General features: G+C 44.2%; 1 protein-coding gene across 1 annotated transcript in view; it reads right to left on the reverse strand.

Moving 5' to 3' along the window:
- The window catches only part of ADGRA2 (adhesion G protein-coupled receptor A2), a 101003-nt gene extending 87831 nt beyond the window's left edge, over window positions 1–13172 (reverse strand). Inside the window, exon 1 of the mRNA XM_087706233.1 lies at window positions 12709–13172. Coding sequence (XP_087562359.1) covers window positions 12709–12941 — 233 coding nt within the window. The 5' untranslated portion in view covers window positions 12942–13172. The remainder of the gene's footprint in view (window positions 1–12708) is intronic.
- Between the last annotated feature and the right edge of the window lie 6011 nt (window positions 13173–19183).

The following is a 19183-nucleotide window of genomic DNA, read 5'->3' on the forward strand; positions in this document are numbered from 1 at the left end:
TTTGACCCTTCCCTCAGGCTCAGTCTGGTCATTTCCTACAACTAGGCACCTTTGGATAATACCCACACTATTTTGGATACTGAAAACAGCAGGGGAAGAAAGTGGTGCCCCCAATGCAATGATGGTCCCATGTCATCATAACTCCTTCCTGGTTTCCCTACTCAACATCCTTTTGAATGGGATGTTCTGAGCATCAGTCTCCAATGGCACACCTGATTTAATCCTTATGGCAGGAGGCAGGATACTTGCTACAGCTGTCAATGCCAGCCAGGAGCCCCAGGGAATCAAGAAAAGGTTAGGCTAGGATTCCTGACAGTGTTCGTGAGCCTGGAGCAGGGGTGAGTTCCTGCCAGTTCTAACCTCTTCTATAGAAGAGGTTCCACAAATCTACTGTGCCGTTGAGAACCGGTTCCAGCTCCTTCCCCCCGCCCGTCCACACATCATCAAGATGAAGAGCGAGAGGAGGAATTCTGGGAGTTGAAGTCCACAAGTCTTAAAGCTGTCAAGTTTGAACACCCCTGGGGTTTTTTTTCTAAAGGGTTAGGGTGCGAGGGTCTTGTAACTTGACAGCTTTAAGACTTGTGTTCTTCAAATGCCAGATTATCTGAGCCAACATTTTGGTTGCAAAGCAAGAGCGTTGTTAAGTGAGTTTCACCACATTTTGCAAGTTGGCCACGCCCACTCAGTCACATGACTGCCAAGCCACTCCCACCTGGTCACATGGCTGGCAAGCCACTCCCACAAAGCAGGCCACATCTACAGAAGAGGTTCTAAAAATTTTTTGAAACCCACCACTGTCCTGGGGTTACAAGATCAATGGTGAGTTTCATAACTGAGTAGAGCATTGATGCGGTGATGGGAAAAAGTGTTGCTCTTGAGGCTTGATGCAAGAGGGTGCTGAGTCAGCTACTATCAAAGCTTGCTGTCTGCAGCACTTTGACCTCCAAGAGCATCCAGTCTTTCTCCAGATGGATCGAAAAAGAATAGTAGTAAATAATAAAGACTCAAGTCAGCAAGAACTGTTGGAATGGGAGATACAGTCAGCAAAATGGAGATGAGACACTCTCAAGGACCACCTAAGCAACCATAGAACTGCAGTGAGCATCAAATGCCTGCCCAATAGAAACTCTTTGACAATTATTTATTTGTTCTTATTACATTTTTATCCTGCCCTTATTGCTTTATAAGTAATTCAAGGCACCTACTCCTTTCTCCTCCTATTTTCCCTGCAACCACCCTGGGAAGTGAGTCAGGCTGAGAGAGAATGACTGGCCCAAAGTTATCCAGCTGGCTTTCATGTCTAAGATGGGACTAGAACTCTGAGCCTCCTGATTATTGGCCCAAAGTCACCCAGCTGGTTTTCACAGCTAAGGTGGAATCAGAACTCACAGTCTCCTGGTTTCTAGTCAAATACCTTAACTACGAGACCAAACTGGCTATATTCGATGAGAGTCAATGACCAACCCTTCTCCTCAATCAAAAGTTAGATGGGGAACAGAGGAACAATCAGGCTTGTAAGGGAATAAACAATGAGAATAAAACATTGGAAACATGTCAAGAAGAGACTAGGCAGAAGGAAAATAAATTGGAACAAGAAAATAAATTGTAGCCAAGAGGTCAGAAAAATTGGAACAGAAGTAGTACACTGCAATTTTGCCTTTCTCTCCCCCCCCCCAACCTCTAGATTTGTACCCCTCAGAAAATATGTGATTTTCTAAGCCATCGTGTTACAGGAACAAATCAGGGCAGCTCACAATTTCCACATCTGGAAAAGGTTTGAACTCCTTCATGAGAAGGGAACACAACTAGCTCTGACCTTAGACAGCTATCTGTCTCTTGTTAGGAATATAGTACTTTTTCCATCAAGCTATTAGCACAGAGGTCAACCAGGAAAGGAGGGGATTAGAATCTTGTTAATGAATGCCAAGATAGATCCTGCCAATTCAGCACAATTGGAGCAATAGGCAGCAGACCCTGCTCACTACCTGTATGCTGTCAAGGTTAAAATGTTGGCCTATGAACAACGTGTTATAGAATTTAAACTAGGACACCTTGTTCATAGACCAGCATTTTAACCTCGACAGCATACAGGTAGCTAGCTTTGGTTAATCTTTCTCAAGACTAAGCTACATCATAGGATTGTTTGGTAGATAAAGTTAGAGGGAAGTGTCTTATGCATACCTCCTTGAGCATTTCATGGCACATGAAGCAAGAAACAGTTGCTAGGAGCCACGGTGACACAGTAGTTATCCTTCCAAAGTTGGTAAAATGAGGACCCAGATTGTTGGGGGCAAAATTCTGACTCTGTAAGCTGCTTAAAGAGAGCCAGTGGTATATAAGACTAAGTGCTATTGCTATTTCTAGATGTAAAAACCAGTGCACTAGAAAAAGGCTGCTGAGTGACTGAGAAATGCTTGAATCAGCATTCTTAGCTTTTTTGCAATAATAAAACTCAGAGCCTAAATATATTTTTTTAGGAAATCATCTCATCTTGTACTCAAGAAAAGGCACCAAAATCTAGCCTGAATGATGATTAGGATCACTATATTACTATATGGATTGCAGAAACATAGGTGCAGATGTGTTCTCAAAGAACACACTAAAATATTGCAAACACAAGCATGGAACCAGCAGTGCTGCAGAAGGAAGAGAGCCACTGGCCTCACACTGTATAAATTCATGCTCAGTTTTGAGCAGCAATCAAAGACCTGATCCCTCCCTTCCTCCTTCCTTCCTTTCTCTCCTTTTCCTTTCCTTTCCTCCTCCCCTTCCCCTTCCTTTTCCCTTTCATTCCTCCTCCTTTTCCCATACTTTCATCTTCTTTCAACATGCCATCTTTGGATTGAAATTGCTGTCTGTAAGAATACAAAATAATGTCCAAGCCAGCCCACAAGATAAAAATCATATACTAAGGACTATAAAAGCTAATTTAAGCACCTTGAAACACTTGGATGTAATGAATGCAAGCCCAAGTATAATGGCTTGGAAATAAGGTTCTGTGATCTCTCAGCTTCCCAAAAACAATTTCAAACTTTTGAAAGTTATTAACCTAGACAGGGGTGGGCACTGGACAACTTGCAGGCTTTGAATCCCTTTTCAGTGGCATCCAGAACCCTTTTATTATAAATACCAAAAATCTGATACACCCTTTGCTTTCAAGCCGATGTCAAAAACACACCAAGACTGTAATGAAAATCTTGAAATTTTTGTTTCAAGATTTTTGTTTCAAAAATCTTGAAAGGCTTACTATAAGAAATACCTCATTTCATCACCACCACCCCAAAAAACAAGGAAAAATAGAAATCCTAGTCCCACACTTTTTGTGTGCTTATTTTTGTCCAAAATGTTGACAACTCCTGACCTATAGGGATGGTGAAGGAATTTAATCTGTGCAAATTCCAATACAAGCTGATTTGACTTGTTTCCTGAACTAAAACACTGACCCAAACTTGGTTATCTGATGACTTTTAAAATTCCTGAACATTCTGCTCATGTTCTAACACAGCTTGAGTTTAATGGGGCTTACTTCTTTCTGATATGGAAAAGAATTTTGTGCCGTGCCAAAAACATCTCTTGCATTTTCCCCCGGCTGTTCTTCTTTGATTGAAAGAAAAAGAAGGGTGTGTATGTATTTTTCAGAAGAGAAATAGAGGCTGGGTCTTCATGCCCTTATTTAATTCTTAGGTTAAAGGAAATTGGGGAATTGCCTGCATTTCATAATAGCACTTCTCCATCCAGCCTTCATGACTTCAACCCCAAAGCAACAACACACCTTTTCAGGTGCAGAAATGTGAACAGCCAGAGAAGCTAGAGGTTGATAGGAATAACAGAAAACATGCCAGAAGGAGGATCCTCTTTTGTCCTTTTGCAATAGAGCTGCCCCCAAGTCATCCTGAATAGAAATTGAAAAGTCATTCTCCACCATCCTGCAAATGGGACAAAAAACAAAAACAAAAAACAGAGGGCAGAAAACATGAAAAATTACAAGGCAAATTCTGGAGTAGAGATACAGCCTTGAAGCTAAACAGCTTTCTCCTTTGTGAAAAGGTGACATGATAGCAGTGTTTCAATATTTTCAGGGCTGCCACAAAGAAGAGGGAGACAGCCTAGTTTCCAAAGCACCAGAAGGCAAGACAAGGAACAATGGATGGAAACTGAATCAAGGAGAGAAGCAACTTGGAATTAAGGAGAGCCGAGGTGGCGCAGTGGTTAGAGTACAGCACTGCAGACTACTTCAGCTGACTGCAGTTCTGCAGTTCGGCTGTTCAAATCTCACCGGCTCAAGGTTGACTCAGCCTCCCATCCTTCCGAGGTGGGTAAAATGAGGACCCGGATTGTTGGGAGCAATATGCTGACTCTGTAAACCGCTTAGAGAGGGCTGAAAGCCCCATGAAGCGGTGTATAAGTCTAACTGCTATTGCTAAGGAGAAACGTCCTAACAGTGAACGGAATTAACCAGTGGAACGGCTTTGCCTTCAGGAGTTGTAGTTGCTTCATCACTGGAGATTTTTAAGAAGAGACTGGGCAGCCACTTGACTGGAATGGTATAGGTCTCCTGCTTGAGCAGGGGATTGGATTAGAAGACCTCCAAAGTCCCTTCCAATTACGTTATTCATCTGCGGAAATGCTCCTTGACTGAGCTAAATTTTCCCAACCGTTTGGGGAAGGCCTTTCTGCTGGAAAGATGCAATTAAAAAAAAGACAGTAACAAAGAACCATAAGCAGAGCTGAACTTGACCATCTGAAAGGGGGATGTGCACTGTGCTTTCCAACTATGCTCCAGGCCATGCAACCCTGCGCAGAAACAATCTCAAGGGTTGAGCTGCAACCCTATTCTTAAGCAAGCTTTTTACATCACATCTGGCATGGGGAGCCTTTTTTTGTTTCAGGAAGAGACTTCTGGATATCCTGTTGAGCTGAGATCCAATTTTACAGACTCCGTGATAACATTCCACTATATAACTTGGAGCCTTGTTTGAATCCTGCGGCCTCATTAGCAAGCTGCGAAAGTCAGGAATGTCTCCCCCCGCTTTCCAAGTTTTGCTCCTGAATGTATTAACTTTCCATGCATCAAGCTGAGTTTGCTGTCTGGTGCCAGAAGTCAGCTGCAATATTTCCCTTGAAGGTTACAAATGCACTGAAAATAAGCACACAAGGGGACTTGCTGGCATAAGCTCTCTTTCCTCCATTAAAAGAAAATTGGCACAAAGGTTAGAGTTTTATGAAAAGAGGCTTGCCCGCCCCTCCCTGGCCTGTCCAGTTTTTGCAAAAAGCAGCAAGAAACGTGTTTTTTGGACATGGATTATGCACAATCCTCAGATTTCAAAAAGGGAGAGAGCCAACACATAAAAGCATAATCTTTAAGCACAGTCCAAAGGCTTCAGGCACATCTCTGGCGTTTGCAGCCACACTCTCTGGAATAGTGCAGTGATCCACCATTAAACATTTAAAATGCAATGATTGACCTCTCCTCTCGCCCCACCCCAAGGAGGTTAGGATGGCATTGAAACTGTAATACAGGTTGTCCTCAAATTAGGTTCCACCACAATACCGCGAAGCCCTTATCCGCGAAGACATAAGCGTGAGGGCTAATCCGCGCCGTCCGAATCGCTAAAGCAAATGTGACCTTACCGCGCTGACATAAGCGCGGGGGCAAATCCGCGCCTTCCGAAGCACTCAGCCTAACCTAACCCTAAACCTAACCCTAACCCTAACCCTAACCCTAACCCTAAACCTAACCCTAAACCTAACCCTAAACCTAACCCTAAAGCAAAGCCCTAAACCTAATCCTAACCCTTACCTTAATTTAAATTGGCTTTCTGCCGCCGCGCTGTTTTAAAGCGCCCTTCTGTCGCCGTGCTGTTGTCGCAGCGGTGATGACGCGCGGTGATGACGTCGCGGCTTTAGCGATGCGGTTTTATCACCGCTATTTTGACGAGTGCGGTTTTGTTGTGCCACGCTCAAATTACAATCACAATAGTGCCCTCCCCCCCAAAAAATCAATTTCTGAACAAGACAATTGTTAAGTGATTTGCCAGATCTTATGTCATTTCTTGCCAGAGTTGTTAAGTGAATCAGTGTTGTTTTAAAGTTAGTATCAAGTTTTATTACAAAGGCCAGAGACCAGAACAACAACAACAAAGCCAAACACTCAAGGAATATCTAGTTAAAATTTTTACAATAAAATAAATAACACACAAAATCTATATTAAAATTACGATTTGGCATCCAACCTGTCAGTTACACATGGCCTAACTATACTATAATATCCATGATGTTATTGTAGAATTTTTAACTGGCTATTCCTGGAGTGCTTTTATTTGTTCTCATCTCTGGTCTTTGACTGCAATAAACTTGATTTAAGGTTTAAGTTAGTAACACTGTTGCTAAGTGAATCTGGCTTCCCCATTGACTTTGCTTGTCAGAAGGTTGCAAAAGGAAATCATGTGACCCCGGGACTCTGTAACCGTCATAAATATTTGCCAGTTGCCAAGCATCTGAAATTTGATCATGTGACCATGGAGATGCTGTATTGGTCGTAAGTGTGAAAAATGGCCATAAGCCACTTTTTCCAGTGCCATTCTAACTTCCAAATGAATGAAGACTATCTGTAGTGAATTGCAGTAGCAAACAAGGAGAGAGTTTGGGTGGCCAAACAGGACCGCTCAGATATGGAGGAGATTTACACCCAGTCTTTGGATCTCCACCTCTATTATGTTTGATGTTGATGTTTAATAAATTTATAGGCCGCCCAATCCCGAAGGACTCCGGGCGGCTTACAACAATACATTTAAAAATAGAAGTTAAAAGCACAAAAACATAGATTAAAAAGACCACAACATACACCCAGTCTGATCGGGGCTGGAACTCAATCGTGAGTTCAACAGCCCGGGGCCTGCCGGAATAGCCAGGTCTTAAGAGCCTTACGGAAGGCCATGAGAGTGGGTAGGGTCCGGATCTCTGGGGGCAGTTTATTCCAGAGGGTCGGAGCGGCTACAGAGAAGGCCCTCCCCCGGGTAATTGCCAGCCGACATTGTCTGGCTGACGGCACCCGGAGAAGGCCCTCCCTGTGCGATCTTATCGGTCGTTAGGAAGTATGTGGCAGAAGACAGTCTCGCAGATATCCGGGTCCTAGGCCATGTAGGCCATTCTTATTTTCAGAATGCTTATTTATCATTTTCAGAATGCTTGTTATGAAAATTGAATCATCCAAAGAGTTAACAGCACATAGTGAGGATTAGCCTTTCAACAAAAACAAAAAAAAATGTGGCTGTGGGGGGAAAAAAATAAGGAAAAGGCCAAGGGTGGGTGGGCGGGCAGAGAAAGACACATTTTCTTTAATTGGAATAAATGGTATAAAATGATTAAAATATCACACTATGACTGGAGAGTTTCAAATGAACTCTTAGCCACATCAGATGGCTGAAATAACCCTCAACGTCCCTCAAAACTCTGTGCTGAGCTTTATCTAATAGTGCAGAGACTGTCCAATGAGCTAGTATTACATATAATATATCTATCTATCTATCTATCTATCTATCTATCTATCTATCTATCTATCTATCTATCTATCTATCTCTATCTCTATCTCTATCTCTATCTCTATCTCTATCTCTATCTCTATCTCTATCTCTATCTCTATCTCTATCTCTATCTAATCTATATCTATCTATCTATATCTATATCTATATCTATATCTATATCTATATCTATATCTATATCTATATCTATATCTATATCTATATCTATAATCTCTATCTCTATCTCTATCTCTATCTCTATCTATCTCTATCTCTATCTCTATCTCTATCTCTATATCTAATCTATATCTATATCTATATCTATCTATCTATCTATCTATATCTATATCTATATCTATATCATCTATATCTATATCTATCTATCTATCTATCTATCTATCTATCTATCTATATATATATATATATATATATATATATATTTAAAGTCACAACCCCTGGTATGCCCAAATATGGGAGGAAGGTCACACTTCCACTCTCTGTCCTTCGGCTCATCACAAGAGACCATCCAGACAGAAACCCAATATTTTTTTTACTGTTGCCTTTTTTGTTGCATTTGTTATATTTATGCTGATAAATAAATAAAGGGAGACTAGTATAGATCTATTTCAAGCTATTTAGCTCTCATCAGCTAGCCATACCCTTGCTGGGGATCGAACCTGTGCTCTATTGCCTCTTAGGCAGATGTGTTAACCATTGAGCTACAGAGCTCGACTCCTTATCAGCCAGGCCAGGGTGAAAGGTATATATTTAAAGCATAAATATAACATTATTGGTTAACTCCCTGCCTGGGAGGCAATAGAGCACAGGTTCGAATCCCAGTAAGGATATGGCTAGCTGATGAGAGCTAAATAGCTTGAAATAGATCTATACTAGTCTTCCTTTATTTATTTATCAGCACAAATAAAAACACAAATATAACAAAGGCAACAGTAAAAATATTGGGTTTCTGTCTGGATGGACTCTTGTGACGAGCCTAATGACAGAGAGTGGAAGTGTGACCTTCCTCCCACACTTGGGCATACCAGGGGTTGTGACTTTAAGTATATATATATATATATATATATAGTGTATTTGTGCTGATAAATAAATAAAGGGAGACTAGTATAGATCTATTTCAAGCTATTTAGCTCTCATCAGCTAGCCATACCCTTACTGGGATTCGAACCTGGGCTGTATTACATATTAGGCAGATGTGTTAACCACTAAGCCACAAGGTTCTCCTCCTTTATCAGCTGAGCCAGGGAAATAGGTATGTATTTAGTGTCACAACCCCTGGTATGCCCAAATATGGGAGGAAGCCTACTGTTTCCGTTCTCTGTCTATCGGCTCGTCACAAGAGACCATCCAGACAGAAACCAAATATTTTTACTGTTGCCTTTGTTACATTTGTGTTGTATTTGTGCTGATAAATAACTACATATATATCTTGCATCCTGCATTTATGAAAAATTATCCATGTATTTATTTCCTTAATTTATTCCTGGACTACATGCTATGAGAGCTGGCCCATTCCAGTCAGCAACTCTTTCAAATTATAATCAACTCAAAAATAAATACTCTACACATGATAGTAAAGATAAACAATGAAGACACCATAAAATGGCAAAAAGCATCCCAGCATCCAAGCCAATGTGTAATCAAAGAATTACTCAGGATATGGGTCATTATCATTAAAACTTGCCAGCAAAATCAAATTGCTTTTATGGGCAGAAGGCTATGTTTTTTTAAAAAGTGTTTTTTTTTACTTTTCTCAAAACACTCCCAAAAAGAACAAATAACAGAGTAGTAACTGGACCCATACTTCAGCAAAGCACACATGGAAGTGTGTCAGAATATCTCTGTACACATGCAGAGTCCTGTGTTCCTGAGAAGAGGGCATTGCAGGCCAGTTTAGATTAAGATGTGGCCTTCTAGATCAGTGTTTTTCAACCTTGGCAACTTGAAGTCGTGTGGATTTCAACTCCCAGAATTCCCCAGCCAGCTATGCTGGCTGGGGGATTCTGGGAGTTGAAGTCCACAGGACTTCAAGTTGTCAAGGTTGAGAAACACTGTTCTAGATGTTGAGCTCCAATCAAAGCCAGCACAATCAACAGGGAGAAATGAAGGGTTGGAGCTGAATAACATCTGGAGGGCTACATTTTGCCAACTCCGGATTAAGTGAAAAAGCATCCAGGATGCAAACCATTTTTCTTTCACAGACCAACCATTAAATGCAATGAAGAACGGATCGATTTATTTTTCCAAAGCCCCAGAAGGCAAGGCAAGGAACAACAGATGGAAACTAATCAAAGAGAGAAGCAATCCCGGAATTAAGGATAAACTTCCCATCAGCGAAGACAATTAACCAGTGGAAGGGCTTCAGAAGTCATGGGCACTTCAGCCACTTGAGGTTGCAATGCCCCCTGCACACACACCCCCGGCGCATGTGCACTCGTCTCCCAGCAAAGACCCGGAAATCAGCTGGCCGGTGGGAGGCGTGTGTGCAGTAGAGTTGACCTGGAGGACGGCTCGTGTGCCCAGAGAGATGGCTTCGCATGCCACCTGTGCCATAGGTTCGCCATCACTGGGATCGGGTCTCCTGCTTGAGGATGGGGTTGGACTAGAAGACCTCAAAGGTCTCCTCCAACTCTATCCTAATTGAAGTTGGTGGACCCTTACACCAGCCCCTTCAAGTTGCATTTTATTTTCTTTCTACTTTATTGATTAGCTCATTGAGGGCAAAACCCAATACAGTTAAACACACAATGAGAAATAAAGGCTTTCAACTCGGTTCCACCACAAATGCGCGAACGACAAAAGCGCGTCTGACTAAACCACGGTGACAAAACCGCACCATCAAAACCGCGGCGACGAATGAGAGCTGAAGCACGCCGACAACAGCGCGCCGACAGAAGCGCGCTGTAACATAACCCTAAAAATAACCCTAAACCTAACCCTAAACCTAACCCTAAACCTAACCCTAACCCTGAACCTAACCCTGAACCTAACCCTAAACCTAACCCTAAACCTAACCCTAAACCTAACCCTAAACCTAACCCTAAACCTTACCTTAACTTAAATCGCGCTTCTGTCGGCACGCTGTTGTCGGCGCGCTGTTGTCGCACGCTTTTGACATCGCGGTTTTAGCGCTGCGGTTTTGTCGGCGTGCTTTTGACGTTCGCGCTTATGTCGTGCCACGTTTCAACTCTGCCCGAGTACTAAGAAAATATACTTAACATTGCATCATTGATTGCTCTAATATTAATACTATTATATATCTCTTCTATATACTCTCATATCTGTAATTCTCATAGTGAGCTGAAAAGATATTTAAAGTTTTACCATTTCCCTGGACAGCTTTGTTTTTCCTAAATTCTTTCCTGCAAAGCAGGGCTACAATGTTTCCAGTTCTATTAAGCCAATTCATTCATGACAAGTAATCATTGTAACCTTTCCCAGGCTAGAAACTGTTTCACTCAGCCCAGATGTCTCCCCTCCAGACCTCAGACCCCCACAGCCACCCACAACCCTTCCCCCCCCCCAACTTTGCAACTTGCAGCTAGCTTATCCAGAGCCTTTTGGCACATGCGTAGAGTAACCATCTGCCAAAAGTCCATTTGCTGTACTGGGAAAATATCTCTGTGAAACACATTCATAATGGCATCAGTGTCTTTGATTAGAGAGAGCGGGGAGGAAAAACACAATATCTACATTTATGGCTGAGTGGAAACCCCTTGTAGACTTTCTGCATAAAGCAGAAAGAAACTGAACTTATGATTTGTGATTCTGATGCGGAGGGAAAAAAGGCTGGATTATAGCAAAGAATGAGCTTTCTTTTGTGGTCACAAAGGAAGAAATAGTTTTGTGATTGTATTTATATTTGCTTCAAAGAAATTAGACACTTCTATTTCTTTCTGTATTTTCCTGCTCTCTTGCTTTTATTCTTCTTTCCTTTTGCACTGCTTTCCTCTTCATGAACTTACACAGAGTTTTATGATCTATAACAAACTTTCAATAAAAATGTAAAAGATTGTAGCCTTACTGCTATGGATTTCCACAGATGTACAAAATAGCCTAAATGGGCAGATTTTAAGACGCTTGCGCAGAAGTGAGGGGCAGCAGCCAACCGTTGAAGGGAATGGAAAATGAAAGTATGCAAATCGGGACTAATTATGTTAACTCCTCAAATATACAAGGGGAGCCTCCACTTATTTCGACTTTTTCAATTACAGGTTCCCTCTCTCACCTAAATCCTCAACCAGATAGTGTGTGTGTGGGGGGGGGGGGACGACAGATGTCTAGGATTCACAGAACCGGATTCCCCCTCCCCTGCAACACTGCAAGGCTGGCCTGATGCATTTTAATAGGAAGACACGTGTACAGCCGTCTGTAGGGCCCCCTCCCCCAATTCAAACTCCTTAATGTCTGCGCTTAAGGCAATGCTTGACACGTGGGATAAAATGGCATCGGATTCATAAATACTCGAATCCGTTTCTAAACTGAGGCAGCCTCCAGCTGTTTTGGACTATAACTCCCATGAGCTTGCAGTGGTTTCCTAGCAGAGAGATGGGGTTTTCTTTGCACCCGAGCGGATTACTTAAAAGATAGATTCTCACAATTTATTAATCCCTACATCCAGTTGATCAAAATCAAGACCCCCAGCTCCGACCCACATAACGAATTAGGCAAGCAAAGCGTATTAGGACCCCGGTTTACAGAACTACCGTGTTAGAGTGGCTGATTCCCACAACCAGGAGGATGTGTTAACGAGCCGAGCAAATCTAGCCAGGGTGCCCAATGCGTTTCTGCAGGCTGCATCCTGCCTCTTTAGCAACAGATCCACTGAGCGGGAGTCTCAGGATACCTCGGTCCTACTTCGCTGCCCTTGTTTCGATGGTGGGCATTGGGATCTGATTCCTATGCGCTGTCCGTCGGGGGGGGGGGCGCGCTGATGGCTTACCTGAAACCCGCTCCCACCCCATCCCTTCGAGCCCCGGGCTTTACAGAACAGGAAAGCTCCCCTTCAATAAGACTCTGAGCACGTGCAGAGCGCGAAATCCGCCTCGGCAGCTGCAAAGAGCGAGGGTTGGCTCAGCTTGCACGAGTAGCCTCTGAGCGCGCGCAGAGTGCCAGGATCGGCTGCCACCAGCCCTCCCGCCCATTTCCCAAGCCTCGTCCTGCTACTCACAGGGTGACGGTATCGTTGGGCAGCAAGCGAGGCGCCGGCGGCTCCCTCAGCTCCTCGCCGCTGCAGCTGACCCGCTTCCTGGCCGGGGCCAAGCCCTTCGGCCTCTCGCCCACGCACTTGCAGCCCCGCAGCTGGAGGGGGCAACTGCGCGCCCCGCCCGCGCCCCCCAGCGCCGCCAGCAGGAGCAGGGCGCCGGTCCAGAGCATCCTCGACGGCAGAGGCTGCCAGCCCATCCTCAGCCCATCCTCGCCTGCTCGCACCGCAGCCTTCGGCGTTCGGAGCGCTCCGGGGACCTCAGCAGCTCCGACAGGCGCCCGCCCGTCCCCGCAGCTTGTTTCCCCGGCCGTCACGCTCGGCTCGAAGGCAGCCCCGGCCGAGCCGCGTCGCCTGCCCGGAGCTCGTCTGTCCCCGCTGGGGCTGCGCCTTGCATGGCCAGGGAGGACCGGCGCGTCGCTGGGCGAGGATGTCCGGCTGCCGGGCTGCTAGGCGAGGGTTGGATCCCGCGGCTGGGGCTGCCGTAAGACGGGTCCCTCCCCTCGATTCGCCCGCCTGGCCGGCCCGGTTCTCAGCCACGGCGGGGCCCTAGCGCCTCCTTCTCGGCTCTGGCTCTCGGCCGCAGTTGCCGAACTGGAGCCGCGGAGGGCGAGCGGTCTTGGATGGGACCCAGAGCTTGGGGGGTTAACAGCGGAGAGTCCAGGAGTTCCCGGCCTCGGCTCCCCCGGCTGCATCCACGGGAGTTTTGTCCAGCTGTTGAGGCTTCCTTCCCGTCGCTGCTGAACTCCGCTTGTCATTTGCGAACTGGCCTTGAGCGCAGCTCCGGCAAGATAAATTGAAAGCAGCTTTCGGGACGGCTGAGCAAACATTCCCCCTGGGAGATGCCCTCCGAAGGAGTTGACCTGACTCTTAGGTCCTCTTCTTCGGATTTTGCTTGTTTCACACGAACTGCTGCGGTTTCTGGGCCAGGAAGTCAGCGGCAGGCTGTGTTGTATATTTTGGTTGCCCGATAAATTTGTTGCTCCCATAGTTGGTGTGCGAAGACTAGCAATAGCACTTAGATTTATATACCGCTTGATACTTTTCTCTACATGGTTTACAGAGTCAGCGTATTGCCCCCAACAACCTGGGTTCTCATTTTACTGACCTCAGAAGGATGGAAGGCTGAGTCAACTTTGACAGCTGAGAATAGAACTGCTTGGCAGTCCATCTGTTTAACTGGCTTTTGGAAGTAAGGATCCCTTTGTAAGATTTTTTGATTCATCTAAGAAAGCAATAGCAATAGCAATAGTTAGACTTATATACCGCTTCATATACCTCTCTAAGCGGTTTACAGAGTCAGCATATTGCCCCCAACAACAATCCGGGTCTTCATTTTACCCACCTCGGAAGGATGGAAGGCTGAGTCAACCTTGAGCCTAGTGGGATTTGAACAGCCGAACTGCAGTCAGCTGAAGTAGCCTGCAGTGCTGCATTTAACCACTGCACCACCTCGGCTCTTAAAAGGGGCATGGAGGGCCGCATCTGGTCCCTTTATGTCCTTAACTTTGCCAGAATAGCTGGCCTGTCCCTCCCCATTTCAATCCTATGAAGCTTTATGCACTTTTGTGACCATCAAGAATCAACCTGGGGACCTAAACCTTGCAGGAGCTCTGAATGCTTAATTTCACCTCTTTGAAACACACAAAATCCTAAATCCCTCTGCACAAGAGGACCAGGTCCTGCTTACCTTTTGGAGCACAACCGTTGACACGCCACACAAAATTGGTGTGGGCAAAATTGTATGTTTCTGATCTAAGCCAGGATTGTTAGTGCTGGCTGGTGAACCTTTCCAAGTATTAAATTCTTTCCTTGCCTGTGTGTGAAGATGCGCAGGATTGAATACTAGATGTTGGACTGGTCAATCTTATTTGATGCACAAGGGATGTTCACTATCTCTGGGATGGGTTGCAGCTGCCTGGTAGACCTTTACAAACTTGGCAACTTTTAAGATGTGTGGACCTCAACTCCCAGAATTCCCCAGCCAGCCTAACTTTACACTGCCTTCCGTCAACCCGATTTTGATTATTAGCACTTCAAAATCTGCTGCTTTCCCGAGGTGTTCACAAAGGTCTCTTTAAATTTGCATTCAAAACTTCAAACTCTTTTAAACAAAGCCCTTTTGCAGTTTCTTTGAAAACAACAGTCTGTGACAACACCTTGAAAACATAATACCAGTTTTATAGATTTCACCCCACTGAATCAGACATGTGAAAGATTACTTTGAAAAAGGAAGCTATGGATTACTGGGGGGGGGGGGGGGGAGAATGGAAGAGAGTTTAAAGAGAAATTAAATATATGATGGTGCAAGCTGTGATGATAGGCAGCAGCCATTCTAAACTTAATTGTTGAATAGGCAGATACTGAATTAAGTTGATTAATACTCATACTTCGATAAGTAGTCTTAATGTAATTTTTAGGTGCTACTTGCACCTAAATAGGTGCTACTTGCTTAATAGGTGCTACTTGCCACCTATAAAGCCCTTCATGGTAGTGGATCTGGGTACTTGAGAGACCGCCTACTGCCGATCACCTCCACACGACCCATTAGATCTCATCGTTTAGGCCTCCTCCGAGTTCCATCCGCTGGCCAATGCTGACTGGCCACCACGCGGAGGAGAGCCTTCTCGGTGGTAGCCCCGACCCAATGGAACGATCTCCCCGTGGAGCTTCGTACCCTCACCACCCTCCAGACCTTCCGCACAGCCCTTAGAACCTGGCTATCCCGTCAGGCCTGGGGCTAAAGATTGTAACCCGCCCGAATGGTATGAATGTTGCGTTTTAATCATGTATTGTCTTATATGTAAAAGTCTGTCCCCCCCCCCCTTCCTTTTGATTGTGAGCCGCCCTGAGTCCCCCCAGGGAAAAGGGCGGCATACAAATAAATAAACTAGAAACTAGAATTTTAATTCAGGTGATGTATGTAAACCTTTTTTTAAATCCTATCCTTTGCTTTCTCTTCTTACTGATGCAATTTTTGCTCTGTTGACTCTTTACCCCCAGAACAGCGATCATCATTTGAATGATGTATGAGTGGAATTGTGACAACAGTGGAACCTAAAGATTGTACATATTATTGCAGTTTTGATGAATCACAATCCACTTGACTCAGAAGTACAACATCTGGGTCAGTGGTCAAACTCAGTGATAAAAAGTAAATGTCTGCATTCCCCAAACACAATCTAACCAAAAGTTGTACATCTGTGCCTTTTCCTGTCTAAATGACTTCACAAGGAATTATTTTTATGTGTTTGTATCCTGCCTTTATTATTTTTACTAATGACTCAAGGTGGTCAACATACCAAACACATCCTCCTCCTCCTATTTTCCCCACAACATCCCTGTCAGGTGGGTTGGGCTGAGCGAGTGACCCAGTCACCCAGCTGGCTTTCATGGCTAAGGCAGGACTTGAACTCACAATCTCCTGCTCCCTTAGCCTGATACTTTAAAACAGTACCAGAGCAAACTAATCTTGCAAGCCAACAAGACTGGCCTTTCCTGGCTCCGGATCCTAGATGTTGGTTTGGCCAGGCTGTCTCCCAAATGTCCACCCCACCCCAAACCATCCAGATTCTACTCATCTGCACTGTTTCCTGTAAGTCTCAAAAGAAAGTCAGCTCCACAGATCTGAACTAGATGGAAATATGAAATCTGAGACCCACGTCTCAGTTCGAACACAACTTCCCATAGGGACCAAGTGGCATATAGACTAGATTGCTTTCAACTCCTTCCAAATCCTCTCACGTCCGTCCCAGGGAAACACAATTCCAGGCCTTTGGAACTATTCTTTGATGAAGGGAAACAGAAAGGTGGCTTAACCTGATGCTGTAATAACATCTGTCAACCTAATTACCAAGAGGAGTTGCATTTCTCAAAGCGAAGCCGGTCAGAAACCATGCTGAGTGTATTCATATACCAAGTTCTGCTCCCAGAAAAGGTGGCAAGAAGGACTGTGCTATTCCAAGGAGGGGAAATAATTTGCCTGAGGAAACGAAATCATCTTTCCAGATATAGGTAGTCCTCGGCTAACAACAGTTCATTTAGCGTCCATTCAAAGTTACAAATGGCCCTGAAAAAAGTGATCTATGACAGTTTTTCAAGCCTAGGACTGTTGCAGCATTTCCAGATGCTTCATATTTATGACGGTTGCAGTGTCCCGGGGTCCTGTGATCAGCTTTTGCGACCTTCTGACAAGGAAAGTCAATGGGGAAGCCAGATTCACTTAACAACCGTTACTAACTTAACAAATGCACTGATTCACTTAACAACGGTGGCAAGGAAAGTCGTAAAACGGGGGGGAAACACAATTAACATATGTTTCACTTAGCAGCCTAAATTTTGGGCTCAATTGTGATCGAAATTCGAGGAAGGTCTGGAATTCTCTGCAGGAGAAACCTCTTGGCATAAGATTTCTCTCTCTGCCATTAAAACATCACCCCGGAGAGAAAAGGGGCTTGCAATTCTAACCCAGATACGCTAATGGAAAGAATAGATTTGGAATGCAAAAAAGGGGGAAAAAATGAAAGGGGAAGGGAGGGAAGGTACAAATATGAATGGCAACAGCTGTCCTGTCCCTGGGTGATGAATGGGGCCAGACTGATTTTTGCCCTTGCTCTGATTCTCCAGAAAACAGAGAGTGCAGCCTCACAGTGGCCTCTTGGCATTTATCATCTGCCTGAGGGGAGAAGAGTGCCCCCCATACCAGATTTCCTATTTGTTTTGGGAGGGGAGGAGTATTCTGTTATGTGAGCCTCTACTCTACTAGTAGTTGGAAGCAGCAGTGCCCAAGCACAGGTTTTGACCGCCCCTGTGAGAATTACAGCCCAAATCCTTCTAACTTACCGCCAATAAAAACAGCTTCAGCGTTGCTTTCCTAGAGGAAATCTAATAGCTACTGAATAAACAGTTTCTCCATTTCGGTGCCGAAGGCAGACAAAGAACTTTTTTGAAACCTGAAGAAACTAAACTCTCAAGGAATTTTTCTCGGTCTAATCCAGCAACTGGAATAATCACCTTTTTTGTTTCCTGGATGTGGTCAAAAGCAGAGAGGGTATATATACGTATATTCCCCCCCTTTCCTTTTCTTTCTTTCCTTTCTCAAAAGCAGAGAGTGACTTTTCCTATATATTCCTCTTTGAAACAATTAATATTTATTTTTATTATTTATTTCAAAAGTATATATTCCCCTCCCTTTGAAACAAGTGTGTTTCTTATTTACTTATTTACTTACCTCTGTTGATGCAACCTAGGACTGCATCAAATATTTGGCCTTTTTCAGTGATGAAATGCAATTTTTTTTTTACTACTGGTTCTGTGGACGTGGCTTGGTAGACGTGGCAAGGGAAAGATACTGCAAAATCTCCATTCAAACCCACACTCTGGGGCCAGCCAGAGGTGGTATTTACCAGTTCTCCGAACTACTCAAAATTTCCGCTACCGCTTCTCCAGAACCTGTCAGAACCTGCTGGATTTCACCCCTGGCCTTTTTAGTAGAGTCCTTGTTTTGGTGAAGCAGGGATGACGCATCTGAGGCCTCCTGGATATTTTGAACTACCATACAAATCCCACAATCCCATTCTGGGTGGAACTGATAGGAGCTGAAGTTCAGAACATCCAAAGGGCAACATATAGCCTAGCTCTAATAAATAGTTATATGGTGTCCCAAAAACACCCATAACCTGGGTCCAGATTCCTACTTTACTATGATCTTCACTGGAATCTAATTGATCCACCACTCTAGCTCACTGAGTTCTAAAAATATAGCAGGGGATGGGATCTCCACAGAACTATTACTTCTAATTCACTAACTTGTTGCTCTCAATATATCAAAGAAATGCATCACTCTACAGCTTCAAGAACAATACTGCTTTGAAAACCCAATATTTCTAGTCATAATAGAGCTAGCAAGTATTTTGGAGGTCTTCTAGTCCAACCCCCTAGTTCATACAGGAGACCCCGTACCATTTCAGACAAGTGGTTGTCCAGTTTCTTCTTAAAAACCTCCAGTGATGCCACAACTTCTGAAGGCCAGCCCTTCCGCCGGTTAATTGTTCTGTTGGAAGTTTCTCCTCAATTCCAGGGTGCTTGTCTCCTTGATTAGTTTCCATCTGTTGTTTCTTGTCCTGTCCTCTGGTGTTTTGGAAAATAAGTTGACCCCCTCTTCTTTGTGACAGCCCCTCAAATACTGGAATACTGCTATCATGCCACCACTTCTCCTTTTTATAGAGTAGCCATAGCCAGTTCCTGCAATGGTATTTTGTATATTTAATCTCCAGGTCTTTAATAATCTTAGTTGCTGTTCCCCAAAGTCTCAACATCTTTTTTTTGCAATGTGATGACCAGAACTGCATGTAGGTGTGGTCTTAGAAAGGTTTTATAGAGTGGAATTAATACTTCATGTGATTTTGACTTTTTGCCTCGATTTATAAGATACTTGAAGAAT

The sequence above is a fragment of the Thamnophis sirtalis genome, unplaced genomic scaffold (genome assembly GCF_051295495.1).
Source record: "Thamnophis sirtalis isolate CommonGarterSnake01/CBP01778 unplaced genomic scaffold, rThaSir2_p1.2 scaffold_2, whole genome shotgun sequence".
Lineage (NCBI taxonomy): Eukaryota > Metazoa > Chordata > Lepidosauria > Squamata > Natricidae > Thamnophis > Thamnophis sirtalis.